The 12,985-nt window shown below is 37.9% G+C and overlaps 1 protein-coding gene across 2 annotated transcripts in view; it reads left to right on the plus strand.

Annotated features, from left to right (window-relative positions):
• The first annotated feature begins 956 nt into the window (after positions 1–956).
• LOC134661687 (homeobox protein araucan) overlaps positions 957–12,985 on the plus strand; it is a 116,339-nt gene continuing 104,310 nt past the window's right edge. The window contains exon 1 of one of the 2 annotated variants that reach the window (XM_063517845.1): positions 957–1,581. In XM_063517845.1, coding sequence (XP_063373915.1) covers positions 1,489–1,581 — 93 coding nt within the window. In that variant the 5' untranslated portion in view covers positions 957–1,488. The remainder of the gene's footprint in view (positions 1,582–12,985) is intronic. The other variant, XM_063517847.1, reaches the window with a different exon arrangement.

Consider the following 12,985-nt stretch of genomic DNA (forward strand, 5'->3'; position numbering starts at 1 on the left):
GACAGATTGTAAATATTGTAATAGGTTAGCTAAGAAATAACTTGAAGCCAGGGTCCGAATCTACGTCCTCTGGATTGAAAGTCGCCTTTCGGCTAGGCCACCGGTGTTCGTTTTGGGGTTAGGTGAAGTTGCTGATAGCCAGCGAACTTTGTAATTATGTGGGCCGTCCGTTGTATACCTATGTACGTAACATCGAAGAACTTTCAATTTAGTGAAGCTGGTAGTTGCGGACTTTCAGAGTATAACAAGAATTAGACATTTAACTTTTAATTGGTCGCTTGTACGGTCTTCAGGAACTTTGGCACACTAAGTGTTTAACTATGTTTACGACGCTTTTAATAATGACCGGGGTTCCTAATGTGTACTCGTATCGTATCGGTGAGTTTTGGGAGGATCAATGGATATGGATTTGAAACATGGCTAATTATTCATGGTTTTCGACTTACTGGACATAGTTATTAAGCTGGGCTTAAGGCTTTTATTAAGCTAAGTAAGTCTGAAGATGAAAATGTGTTATCGTGTGATTATGTCACAACAATCTGTGATTTATTTAAGCGTATGGCGTAACATTAACATTGTAGGCAATGTATCTCTGATGAATTGTCCGGAAGCGGGGTTTCCAGAGAGTATGAAATGATGTTTTACCTATAGTCAATACTTATCACGAAAGTTCTAAAACTTCATGAAAATTTCCTAAGTAACCAAAAGATAGACCAGCTTTTCGTCAATTTTCATAACTGAAACTTAAAAGATATCGAAATCTGAGTCTAAGTGTAAGAAAAATCTAAGGAAATGAGTAAGTGAAAAAGTTAGTAGGATAAGAAAAAGTTTCATTAAATTTTCTTAAGTGACTGCTAAGTTAGTTAGCAGTTCATTGTTTGCTATGAAAATGTGCAGCATGGTGTTTTCTCGTTGGCGCTAAGAGCTCGGTGATGGTTCATGTTAGCAGCTGGTAAGCGGACGTAGCGGGGCTGAGAGGTACGGCCATGTTGCGGCCGCGGACGGCGGGAAATCGCGGCCGCCCATGGGAGGCGTGCGGCACTGGCTCGAGGAAAAAGGACGGGGAGATGGGCAGGTTGGGCGGGGAAAAGAGAGGGCCGCGAGGCGGCGCGACGCAGAGGGCGTGCGGCCTCGCGGGCGCCACGCACTCCTGCCTCGGTCGCGTCGACGGGCGGCCGGGATCGCGCTCCTCGCCACACTGACTCCGCACGCTGCCTGCACAGACTTTTCTCTTGCGTTTTTCGCCGCGCCGGTACCGGCGGGCACGTGATACCTGTTTTTTCTCTCTCGCTCGACTGTGACAGCCGGGTGTCGCGTGCGATCGCACTTTTCCCGCCACTTTTAGTGGAAATCGGACGGCTCACAAGTTTTTGGCGCGAAATGTGTACGGATGGTTCCTAGTGTCAGAGCTAGAATGACTGCACGGTTTGTTTGTGAAAAGTCGTTGGAGCTGTGTTAGCCGGTCTAGTAGCTGCAAAAGTCGTAATAATGGATGACTGGGAGCGGCACGTAACGCCTCTCCTGCAGGATATGGGCTGCCCCAGCGAAGATGCTCAGGACGACTTCTTTAACCAACAAGACGTAAGTCCTAAGTATAACTTTTCAGAACACTATGCCGCCTGTTGATGCCGCAGCTTCAAGTATGTTAACAGAAAGTCTGTGTGGACAGCGCAAAAGTTGCCAGAACGTTACATAAAAACATGCCAAATGCGAACTTTTCATATGTTATGTATAACATAATACCTACCTACTCATATGTCGCAAATAAAACCTAATAGAAAACACCCACAGTCCTACAAACACTCTAAACTAAAACGATACCTAGCTTGAGTGTCCTATAAAATTGACACGTGAGCTTAACCCTTAATTTAGCACCAAAAAGTCAGAGTTCAAGCACCCTCTGGCTCTCAATGTGTGCTAAAGGTTCAGGCGAGGAAAAAAATGCAAAAGGGTCAATTATTATCTACTCGTACAGTCAGCAGCAATAGTTGCTAAGCGGGCCAGGTGTTCAAAATGATCTTTACGCGGCTTGAACACCTCGCCCGCTTAGCAACTTTTGCTGCTGACTGTATCTATAATGTATACGATATATGTCCCTGGCGAACATTGCCAAATTAAGGGCAAATTGTTAGATAAGTACTGTCTAAGCAAAAACATATCTATCCAAGTCCCACACAAACCTGAAGCCAACGTCCAATAAATTTGTATTACTTATGTTCCATCTCTGACATGAAAGATAAGACACTAAACAGGTTAAAATTACTTGAAATGTAATAAACATCTTTCAAAGAAATAGCGTAAATAGGTACACTCTTTAGGCAGTAGACATGACAAAGAAATATACATACTTACTCTTGCATTCAATCTAAACTTACTCAAAAATAGGACCCTCCCCGTCGACCGGGTAAAAATAAGGGTCATACAAGATGGTCGCGAATATCTCGTCTGCCATTGCGACGAGATATTCGCGAGAGAGACAGAGAGAGACATCATAAGTATTGGAGGCGCGTATACATGACGCGATAAACTACTAAGGCGCAACCAACAACATTTTTATAAATATTTAATGCTCGCAACACATAGTCGCTGAAGTATTTGCAAAAACTTTTCAAGTAAATTTCATTAGCGATTTATAAAACACTAATATTTCAGCATATAGAGCGAAATGTATTGCGTCTACCAAATGCACCCATAAAGGATGAATCAAGCTAGACCGGGTCGGGGCCGCGCCGGAGTTTTCGGCGCTTCGTTTTCCGGCCGATCAGCCGTCATAAAAAATGACATGTCGAATGGCCCGGTCTAGCGTGAGTCATCCTTAACTAGGTATAACTTGACTATTGTCATTAGTAGCAGCAGTAGGTAGAGTCAGACCGAGAAAAGTCTGCAGCGATTTTGATAGCCCACGCAGTGCAAGTGTCATTTTAAATGTCAAACTTCTATGAAATTTTATGACGTGTAAATAACGCTTGCACTGCGTGGACTATCAAAATCGCTGCAGAATTTTCTTGGTCTAACTCTAACCAATTTCCATTAGTATGCTTTACGATAGTACCGAACGCTTGGAAAGTTGAAGCGGAAATAATACTTTTCCCGTTCAAACTTATCCACTCTGAATACTTACAAAGTAGGTTAATCTTTAAGCTTTTCTCTCGTACTCGTAGTTGCGAGGTAACAATGGCAAACACTAGTTCGAGCTCGGTACTCATGACTGCGACCATTAACCAAAAGCGTCCGTTGCAAAAAGTGGTGATGTCACCGGTAACTAGTCTTTTTGCCATTAGATTTGTACAAAAGTAATAAAATGTAATGTAATAAAATATAAGGGGTCAATGTACAGCGATTATTGTTTTATCACCAACGAATCAAGCCTTTGTATAAAAAAAAAACTATTGGGTGAAGTAGAAAAAAAAAAGAATTGCTGATGAAGACCAGAATGGAAATCTTGCGATTTGCCTTCTTCGTTAAGTTTGATAAGCAAGTAAGGTTCTAGGAAGGAGTTCCATAAGGAACTGAGGGAACTCCTCAAATCTTGATGGATTCAGATAAAGATCTTAAAACTGAAACGTACATACCTGAAGCGTGAAACTTTGCACATTACATGACTGTTTGACCAGAGAGGATCGAGACCTGCAGAATGGTGTGTCACTCATAACAAAAGCATAAAACTAAAACTGAAAAAAGAAAAATAAAGAAAGCCAATCGCAAAAAAGAAAAATAAATTTATCCCTTATATCTGTGCTAGGAAATGATATGTTTGAAGTTTTGGTGTTTTGGTGCTTCTTTCGTCTTCGTTTGTCAAGTAAAACAATGTGTACCTATATGGTCAATATTTAAAAAGCAAACAATGAACTGTTGGCTACTTCATTTAACCACTTTTACCTATAACACTTCCAATTATAGCTATAAACATAAATTAACATTTCTGTCATTCAATTCGACCGCAAAGCAAAAACTCCGGTTGACAGCCCCTTATTGTGGTTAGTGGGGTGTGGCCGTTCTATAAGTGGTCATTATTTCAATTTCATTTACCTATGTTGTTCATCTTTCTTAGTTGTAATAAAGGTACCACGCCCTTCTACCAATTTCTTCAATCTTCAGTGTTTAGACTAGGGTTGCCAACCGTACTATATTATATAGTATTGTACTATATTTTGGCTCTCTGTACTATATACTTTTGGAAAAATATATAGTACGATAAAATACTATATTTCCGATTAAACGTATATTACACTTATGGCACAGAATAAATAATAGTACTAAGTACAGAAGACTCACTCTCTAACAAAACGCGTCTGTTACGATCAGCATTGATATGGCCGCTAGGTGGCGACAGCGCCACGCGCGGCTTATGGCTTTCCCCAAAATTGGGGCCGAACGGATGTACTTTTAGCTACCTATAGCAAAGCGACGAATTCGCGGATTGAGCCACGCCTGCTTATGTTTAGTATTTTATCTAAAAGTACTATATTTTTTCAAATGTACCATATGTTTGATGCCTTATTCTGGAAAATACTATATTCCACCAAAAAAAGAGTTGGCAATCCTAGTTTAGACATAGACTTAAAAAAAATTCGTTTATTCAGATGAAATAAACCGTAACATACATATTTTTTTTCTTCTGCCAAACTGCAGGACAGTTTGTTGGCAGAGGGAACTCCCTTAATACATAGATGAGTAAACTTAGCTAATTGCCTAATTAATTGTTAACAGTAGGTACATCTTATTGCTTATGGTGGTAATTTTAATTTAATTTTGTCTAATAGAAACATTTTCATTTTAAATTTAAACATCCTAAATGATTACCATAGTGATGTATGACATAGACATAGACATTATCAGTGGCGTAACTAGGGGGGGGCTGGGGGGGGCACGTGCCCCGGGCGCCGTCCAAGGGGGGGCGCCAAAATGGGCAAAAGACCTCCCATAGAAAATGGACAAACAGTCAAATTTTTTTTTCGCGACTTAGGGGTTGGTCTCATAGTAAAAACTGCTCAGTATAATCCCAAAACCTCCCTGGCAATGGAAATGCAGTTATTTTTTAGCCACCCTGTATTGGTCCAAACCTTGACGTCCAAAAAGATTTTTTAGAATCCTCGTCGTTGGTTATCAGAATATACCCCATGTATGTTAGCCGATTCTTCGTAGTTTTCGAGTTTAACTTTTAACTTTTGTTAAGAAATTCCGGGGTGAAGCTTTGCGTTGCTTTTATGCCTTCTAATAATTGTTTGTGGTATTTGCACTGATAGCATGAAATAGCGATGGGGAAGTGGCCCCATAAAATAATAGTAGAAATAACAAAAGAGGATTTTTGTAATGAATTACTAATTTGGAAGCTTTCCACCTCAGTTCCTTTGCAACTGCGCCGTTTGTGAAGGATTATGTTACAAAAAGAAATATTCAAAAAAGTTCAATAGTTTTTTTAAATAAATAATTGCTTCACCCCGGAATTTCTCAACAAAAGTTAAAAGTAATAAAAATAAAAATCATAATTCGAAAACTACGAAAAGTCGGCTAACATACATATACAGCGTGAGGAATCTAAAAAAAATTTTTGGACGGCAAGGTTTGGACCAACCTGTATAACACATGCCGTGCCAACATCGCTCGTTCTGTGATACTAGAATGCCGTGAAAAACCCGCCGCCGTGCCCTGTGCTGTGTCAGGTATTGAGAGCATTTTATCCAGAGTTTCGGTGTGGGATCGGGAGAATTTAGTCCAATTCAATCCCACCAAGGCTCAATTTTGCGCGTTTACCGCTAAGAAAACCTCATTTTTCAAGGCACAACCCTTCCCATGTCAGGGAGTATTGGGAGCCTCGGTGTTGACATCTCCATCAGTGACTTCCAATAATTCTGTAGCCTCCTTGTTGGGTAGGCTGCGCTCGTATCCAAAAAACTGGGTGTGCTCAATAAAGGGAGGCGATACTTTACTCTAGGGCAGACAGATCCATATGCGTACCCACGGTGGGGCAAGGTGGGGAAGTTGTCCCACCCTGGTATCTGACCATAAGCTAGAATCTCTGTTAGACCCTGTTACAACGTCCCCAGCCTCCCCTACTTCTGCCCCACCCCTTAAAAAATGCTGCGTACGACCATGGACAGATCCCATATAATGAGTACTGCTGTCACCTTTGGGCAGGAGCACCTAGATGCCACCTTGGTCCCTTCAAATCAGTCCAAAGGCGCGCTATGAATAGTCTACGATCCCAAAGGGTATAGCCGGGTAAGCATGGCCAAACTGCCCTTAGCGAAAAAAACAATTTCCTTTTACTGGATTATTAACATATATATAAGTAGTGCTTTCACCAAATATTAAGCCTCAAATGCTTCAGATTAAAAAAAAAATGCAAAAGAAGAAAAATCATTTTTATTTTATTACAGCCAAAGTACTAATCCGATTTCTTTGTAATTTGTGTATGTTGTATATATAATTAAGGTCGCTTTCTGAAAAAAATTATATTGAATTATCTTTTAAAATAATAGTAAAAAATTGAGATGGAAATTTTTAGAAAAATAAAAAAAATACGTGCGAGATAGCGACAGTTATCAAATTTACATATTTTATGTAGAATCTAATAATGTTTAACATATATTTTTTTCAAAAATTAAAATCGGGATTAACAGTGTGAAAAACTCGAATTTGTAACATCCCATAATACTCTCTCTTCATACAAGCAAAGCTAAGTAGTCATAAACGAATGAAGTATATTGTGAACGCAGTCTTTACGGATTTGAATTTAGAATGTGACGTATTTTATTCATCAAAGGAACAGACATTTTTCAATCGTTAACGCTCTGTATAAAATTCGTGCCTATTTTCCTGTTCCCGCGCTTTTATTTTTTTAAATCTCTGAATGCGGTTCGCCCTAGCCGCATACAGCCACGGAGTTTAAGGTCCGCGCTCAGCAAAATAAGTCGCGTTCTAAATTCAAATTGCGTTGGGAATATAACTTTCTAGTATAACGTACAAGTTATTTTGTATGAAGAGAAGTTATTATGGGATGTTACAAATTCGAGTTTTTAACACTGTTAATACCGATTTTAATTTTTGAAAAAAATATATGTTAAACATTATTAAATTCTACATGAAATATCTAAATTTGATAACTGTCGCTATCTCGCATGTATTTTTTTTATTTTTCTGAAAATTTTCATCTCAATTTTTTACTATTATTTTAAGAGATAATTCAATATTATTTTTTTCAGAAAGCGACCTTAATTGTATATACAACATACCCAAATTACAAAGAAATCGGATTAGTACTTTGGCTGTAATAAAATAAAAATGATTTTTCTTTTTTTGCATTTTTTTTTTAATCTGAAGCATTTGAGGCTTAATATTTGGTGAAAGCACTACATATACATAGGTTAATAATCCAGTAAAAGGAAATTGTTTTTTTCGCTAAGGGCAGTTTGGCCATGCTTACCCGGCTATACCCTTTACAAGGGATATTGAATCTTCAAGTCTAACGAGATCTCCAACAAACAAAAAACAAAAAAGAAGTGTATAAGTTTTAAAATGGTCGGCAACGCGCATGTAACGCCCCTGGAGTGTAGACGTCCATAGGATGCGGTGACCGCTTACCATCAGGTGAGTCGTAAGCTTGTTAGCCACCGATGGACTAAAAAAACACTTATTTGTCTAAATCAAAAGTAAACTTTAATAAGTAACCCTTTCGTTAGTTCATTTCGTTTGGGAGGGGGGAGGGGGGGGGCGCAAATTTGGTGCCTGCCCCGGGCGCCATATCCTCTAGCTACGCCACTGGACATTATTTATTGGTAATAAGGTATTACAGGTCACAATTTTCAAACATATTTCTGTACATCTTACATCTATTATTTACACTATCTCGGATAAGTATTACACTATTCTTTATAATCTAAAAATTCTTTAAAACTATAAAAGCTTTGTTTGACCAGCCAGTTTTTAAGCCTCGTTTTAAAGGAACTAAGCGTTAGCGCTTCTGTGATGTTAATAATATATATACGCTCTACTAGACGTGGCAGCTGGTAAGCTATATTTCATCTTTGTGGTTTAAGTAATCTGTACCTATTACCTTTTCTTAGAATAATAAAAATTAACCATTAGATGCTTAAGTTAATCAGTATAAGCAAGCCCTAGGGTTCAGAGGGCCTACCGCGAACCACGTTCGACGTGTTGCCTCTCTGTCGGACTTGTGAATTCGTACGTAAGTGTGACAAGGAGGCAATACGTCGAACGTGATTCGCGGGAGGCCCTCAGTAAGGAATCGTATACATCCACGCTCGTCTCCGCAGTTTCGGCATTTTATCGATAGGATAAAAAAGTCCAGTCATCGACAAAATTATTATTCTCATTTCTATCCAGGTTCAAAAGGTACTTCGAGATTTCCTATATTAGGGCATTAGAAAAGCCACATATAAAAGAAAATGTTTGTTATACGTTTTATTATGAAACAATAAAATAATACACATGCTCCTTTTTCATGCAATTCAGTCTTTGCATTAAGTAATAAGGAGCAAAACACCTGAAAAAACTAGAAATATCAAAAATGTAACTTACTTTATTTTTCTTACATTTATTTCACCTATGGCCAAAATTGCAGGCAACGATCAAATATTTCAATTCTTCATCAAGTCCTAAAATCGTACGTCAATATGGATTTGAAACGTGGATACCCTGTAAAAAACAAAATAGTTGATAAACTGAAATAGATATCATACACTAGGGAAAAAAAAGCGGCCAAGTGCGAGTCGGACTCGCCCATGAAGGGTTCCGTATTTAGGCGATTTATGACGTATAAAAAAAACGACTTACTAGATCTCGTTCAAACCAATTTTCGGTGGAAGTTTACATGGTTATGTACCTACATCATATATTTTTTTTTAGTTTTATCATTCTCTTATTTTAGAAGTTACAGGGGGGGGGGACACACATTTTACCACTTTGGAACTGTCTCTCGCGCAAACTATTCAGTTTAGAAAAAAATGATATTAGAAACCTCAATATCATTTTTGAAGACCTATCCATAGATACCCCACACGTATGGGTTTGATGAAAAAAAAATTTTTGAGTTTCAGTTCGAAATATGGGGAACCCCAAAAATTTATAGTTTTTTTTCTATTTTTGTGTGAAAATCTTAATGCGGTTCACAGAATACATCTACTTACCAAGTTTCAACAGTATAGTTCTTATAGTTTCGGAGAAAAGTGGCTGTGACATACGGACGGACAGACAGACGGACAGACGGACAGACGGACAGACGGACAGACAGACAGACAGACATGACGAATCTATAAGGGTTCCGTTTTTTGCCATTTGGCTACGGAACCCTAAAAATGACCAAATCCACCAAACAAATTATAATCTTCTTCTTCTTCCTCGCGTTATCCCGTCATTTTTTCCACGGCTCATGAGAGCCTGGGGTCCGCTTGACAACTAAACAAATTATAATATTTTCATAAAATAATTTGATTTGTTCCCTATACATATATTATAGATGTAAAATAGTTGTATAAATACTTACAAACGAAAGTACGAGTATGTCACAAAACGAAATTTTTGAATTCAACATCTTTGACATGGTTTGATTTAAGGTAAACGTACTAGTGCTCGACATGCTAATGCCCAATAGATGACACCCTGCTGACATGTACTGGGATCCCATCGAGCACCAGTACGTTTACCTTATGTATATTAAAAAAATAGCAAGAACATTTCTCGACTAATAATCTTGTTATGTACGCACCATTTTGCAGCTTTATGATCAAAGCACATCAATGACAGATGTAATCCGAGCTTTGAAGTGACTGCTAATAAACTGGCAGCTTTATAATGTGCGACTAAAGATCAATCGAGCGAAGACATGTCTCATCATCATCAAATTGAAGAAGTAGCAGTAAAATATATGTAAGTAGAAGGTAACGATTACAAAATCTTCTGTAGGTAAGTACTTTCTCTTGGGCAAATCCCAAGTTTATATTGGTTAATATCTCTCTATACACATCTATGTACACATATCAATAAGTAGGCATAAAACTTTACAATACTCTAGAAGTCTAGACGAACAGTTAAAAGCTACTTCGGACTCGATATTCGAGAAAAAACTTAAACAGATATGGACATGGCGTGCTACAGTATTGGCGAATTCGTTAACTGCTACAAGTCACTGTACCATCTTCACAATTGTTAAATAAATTATTTTAAGTAGAGGAAACATCCGCATTGCATAATATCGTAATTTGTGATATTACCAAATGATAATAAATGATCTGAGACTATGAGTTATGAGTAAGCTTGCAGAAATTATACAAAACGCTTTAGGGATTACAAAATATTTGAACATTTTTCTTCCTAACGTGGTTAACACCTTACAAGCATCTTGTCTTATCTAATTTCTAATCAAAATCAACCCTTAACCTATCGTATGTGGGTGGGTCAAAAAGTTGTGGGTTCCATATAGGTAGTTACAACAAAAAAAAAAAACCAATAGCCCTAAAATGTGGTCGATCTTAAACACGCACAGTCAAGATGTTATTGTAATACTCTTTAGTTGTTGGAAAATGACGCATGATCAATATATAAACATTTGAAAGTATGTAGAACATACTGCCGCTGTAAAGTAAAATTTAATGCTACTTTTTTAATTAATTGTAACATTGCCAACTTTAGATAAGCATGGGAGCAATAAAAATATATCTTGCGACTTACGAGCATCATTGGTCGCAGTCTCATGGAAACGTACGATTAGGCGCGTGCCATGTGGCAGCGTGCCCATTGCCGCCAGAGTGTAGAATGTACCATCTTCCTGGCTATTTAGACCAGGGATGTTGCGGATGCCGATTTTTTGACATCCGCGGATGCGGATGCGGATGTCAAGATAGTACCATAAAAACGTCAAATATTACATTTTAGTAATTTTTATTTCAAAAAACCGGCCAAGTGCGAGTCGGCCTCGCGTTCCAAGGGTTCCGTACATTAAGTCCCACTCACGCTTGACTGCTCATTTCTAATAGGTTTTTTTGGTTAATGACTAAATTACCTAGCAGTCCAGCACTTACGCCGATGCTAAGACGTTCCTGTACCGACCTGTTCCACATCCGCATCCGCATTAAATCCGCATCGATTTTATGCGGATGCGGATGCGGATGTTGAAAATAATGCGGAAGTTCCGCGGTTGCGGATGCGCATGCGGATATTCGCAACATCCCTGATTTAGACTAGCCATGAAATACGTAGGTACTCAAAGGGGAAGCAAAAGCCTTTTAGTATTTTTGTTGAAATTTTAATCATCACTTTTAAATTTAGTAGGTATATTCGATCTCTTCCTTATATTACTAGGAAAATAAGGTTACTTTCCTTACGATTTCCATTGGTAACGAATTGGACATGGACAGTATGGAAAATTTGAGATAATATTTATTTCGAAAGATAGGTACTAGTAATGTGAGTAAGATGTGAATGTGTGTTGGCGACGATATGGTCCTCGTCCATTTAGAATGAAGTATTGCGGAGGCTCTGTAAAAACATTAAGGCTTGATTTTTATTTTATTTTTTTCCCATTCCACCTGGTTTCACATAAGTACACATTCGTTCTTTACAAAGACAGTATCTTTTGACCTCATAAAATGGTTTACAACCTAATTCTTCATTCTTACGGATTTTATTCGCATTGCACCTCGTCCTTTGTAGAAATCCGACAATTAGATAGGTACCGTAAAATGGGGTGAGTAGGGTCAAAACTGAAATTCAAACCTCGATAACATTTTATTTTTACATATGAAAACTGAATGGTGTATATAATAAGTGTTCCGGACGTTTGTATTTTAGTTTTTATTTTATTTTGGGTAGTTCCATTTCATAACTTTGACGATAAAGAGGAAAACCCACCTCACCCCGCCCGTAGTGCCTCGTATTTGGGGTGAGAGGGGTTTTCATACATAGGTGATTTTGGAAGATTGTTGGATCGTTTTTTTTTATTATGCGTATTACTATAGCTCCATTTTAAATTGGAATACTATTTATTATACTGGAACATTATTTTTGTAGCAGTAGCCTTAAAATCCCTTCTCACCCCCCTCTCAAACCTTCTCGCCCCATTCATAACCCACCTCTCCCCGCGAAACCTACTCACCCCGTTTTACGGTACCTAGATACTTAGCCCTAAGACCTAGGCTAAGGAAGGAAATATATCGATGAAACGGTGGAACTACTTATGCATGACAATACTAAAAATATAGGTAAGGTAAACGTACTGGTGCTCGACGCGGTACCAATACCTACATTGTCATCTTGAAACTTAAGTCATTATCAATAGAGGTGACAGCAGGGTGTCATCTATTGGGCATTAGCATTAGCACTTCGTAAAAAACAGTTATTTCAAGTAATAGGATCACAACCAATTTCTAATACATAATAATGAAAAATCATTTTCCATATTCCACAAACTTCCGTGTCCCTATTTGAGTACCTAGATAAAACAAAAGATAACATCTGGATTGCTCCACATAATTATGAGACGTAACTTGTCATTTGGGCTTCGTAAATAACAGGTCTCGCTTTTGACAGTTACGTATAGCGTTCTAATTTGAAAAAAGTCGTTAATGTTCTTCGTGTTTGGATGTTGTAACTGTTGTAAGGTTTCGCTTACATAGCTGAAAGCGTGAATGCTACTATTGAAACCATTAATTTATAGGTTGTTTCCTGCTTTTTTAATAATACATTTTTTACGGCATTCGACATTATTTATTCAGTAGGTACTTATCTAACAGTGAAATATCTAAGTACAATATTATGTGTAGGTACATTTTAATATGTAAAAAATAAAACTCAAAAATAAACAAAAAATATCTCGTCAGATGCAAAAACATGCAATAATTTATAACAACTATAACAAGATAATGTTGATTTCCTTCTCTTTACACGAGTACATTATTTAAAATACATATATAGAGAGAGATTGCTAGTAATAGAGGTGTGTGCAAATGTTCATTTACATCACGTTTAC

Source organism: Cydia amplana, chromosome Z (genome assembly GCF_948474715.1).
Source record: "Cydia amplana chromosome Z, ilCydAmpl1.1, whole genome shotgun sequence".
Lineage (NCBI taxonomy): Eukaryota > Metazoa > Arthropoda > Insecta > Lepidoptera > Tortricidae > Cydia > Cydia amplana.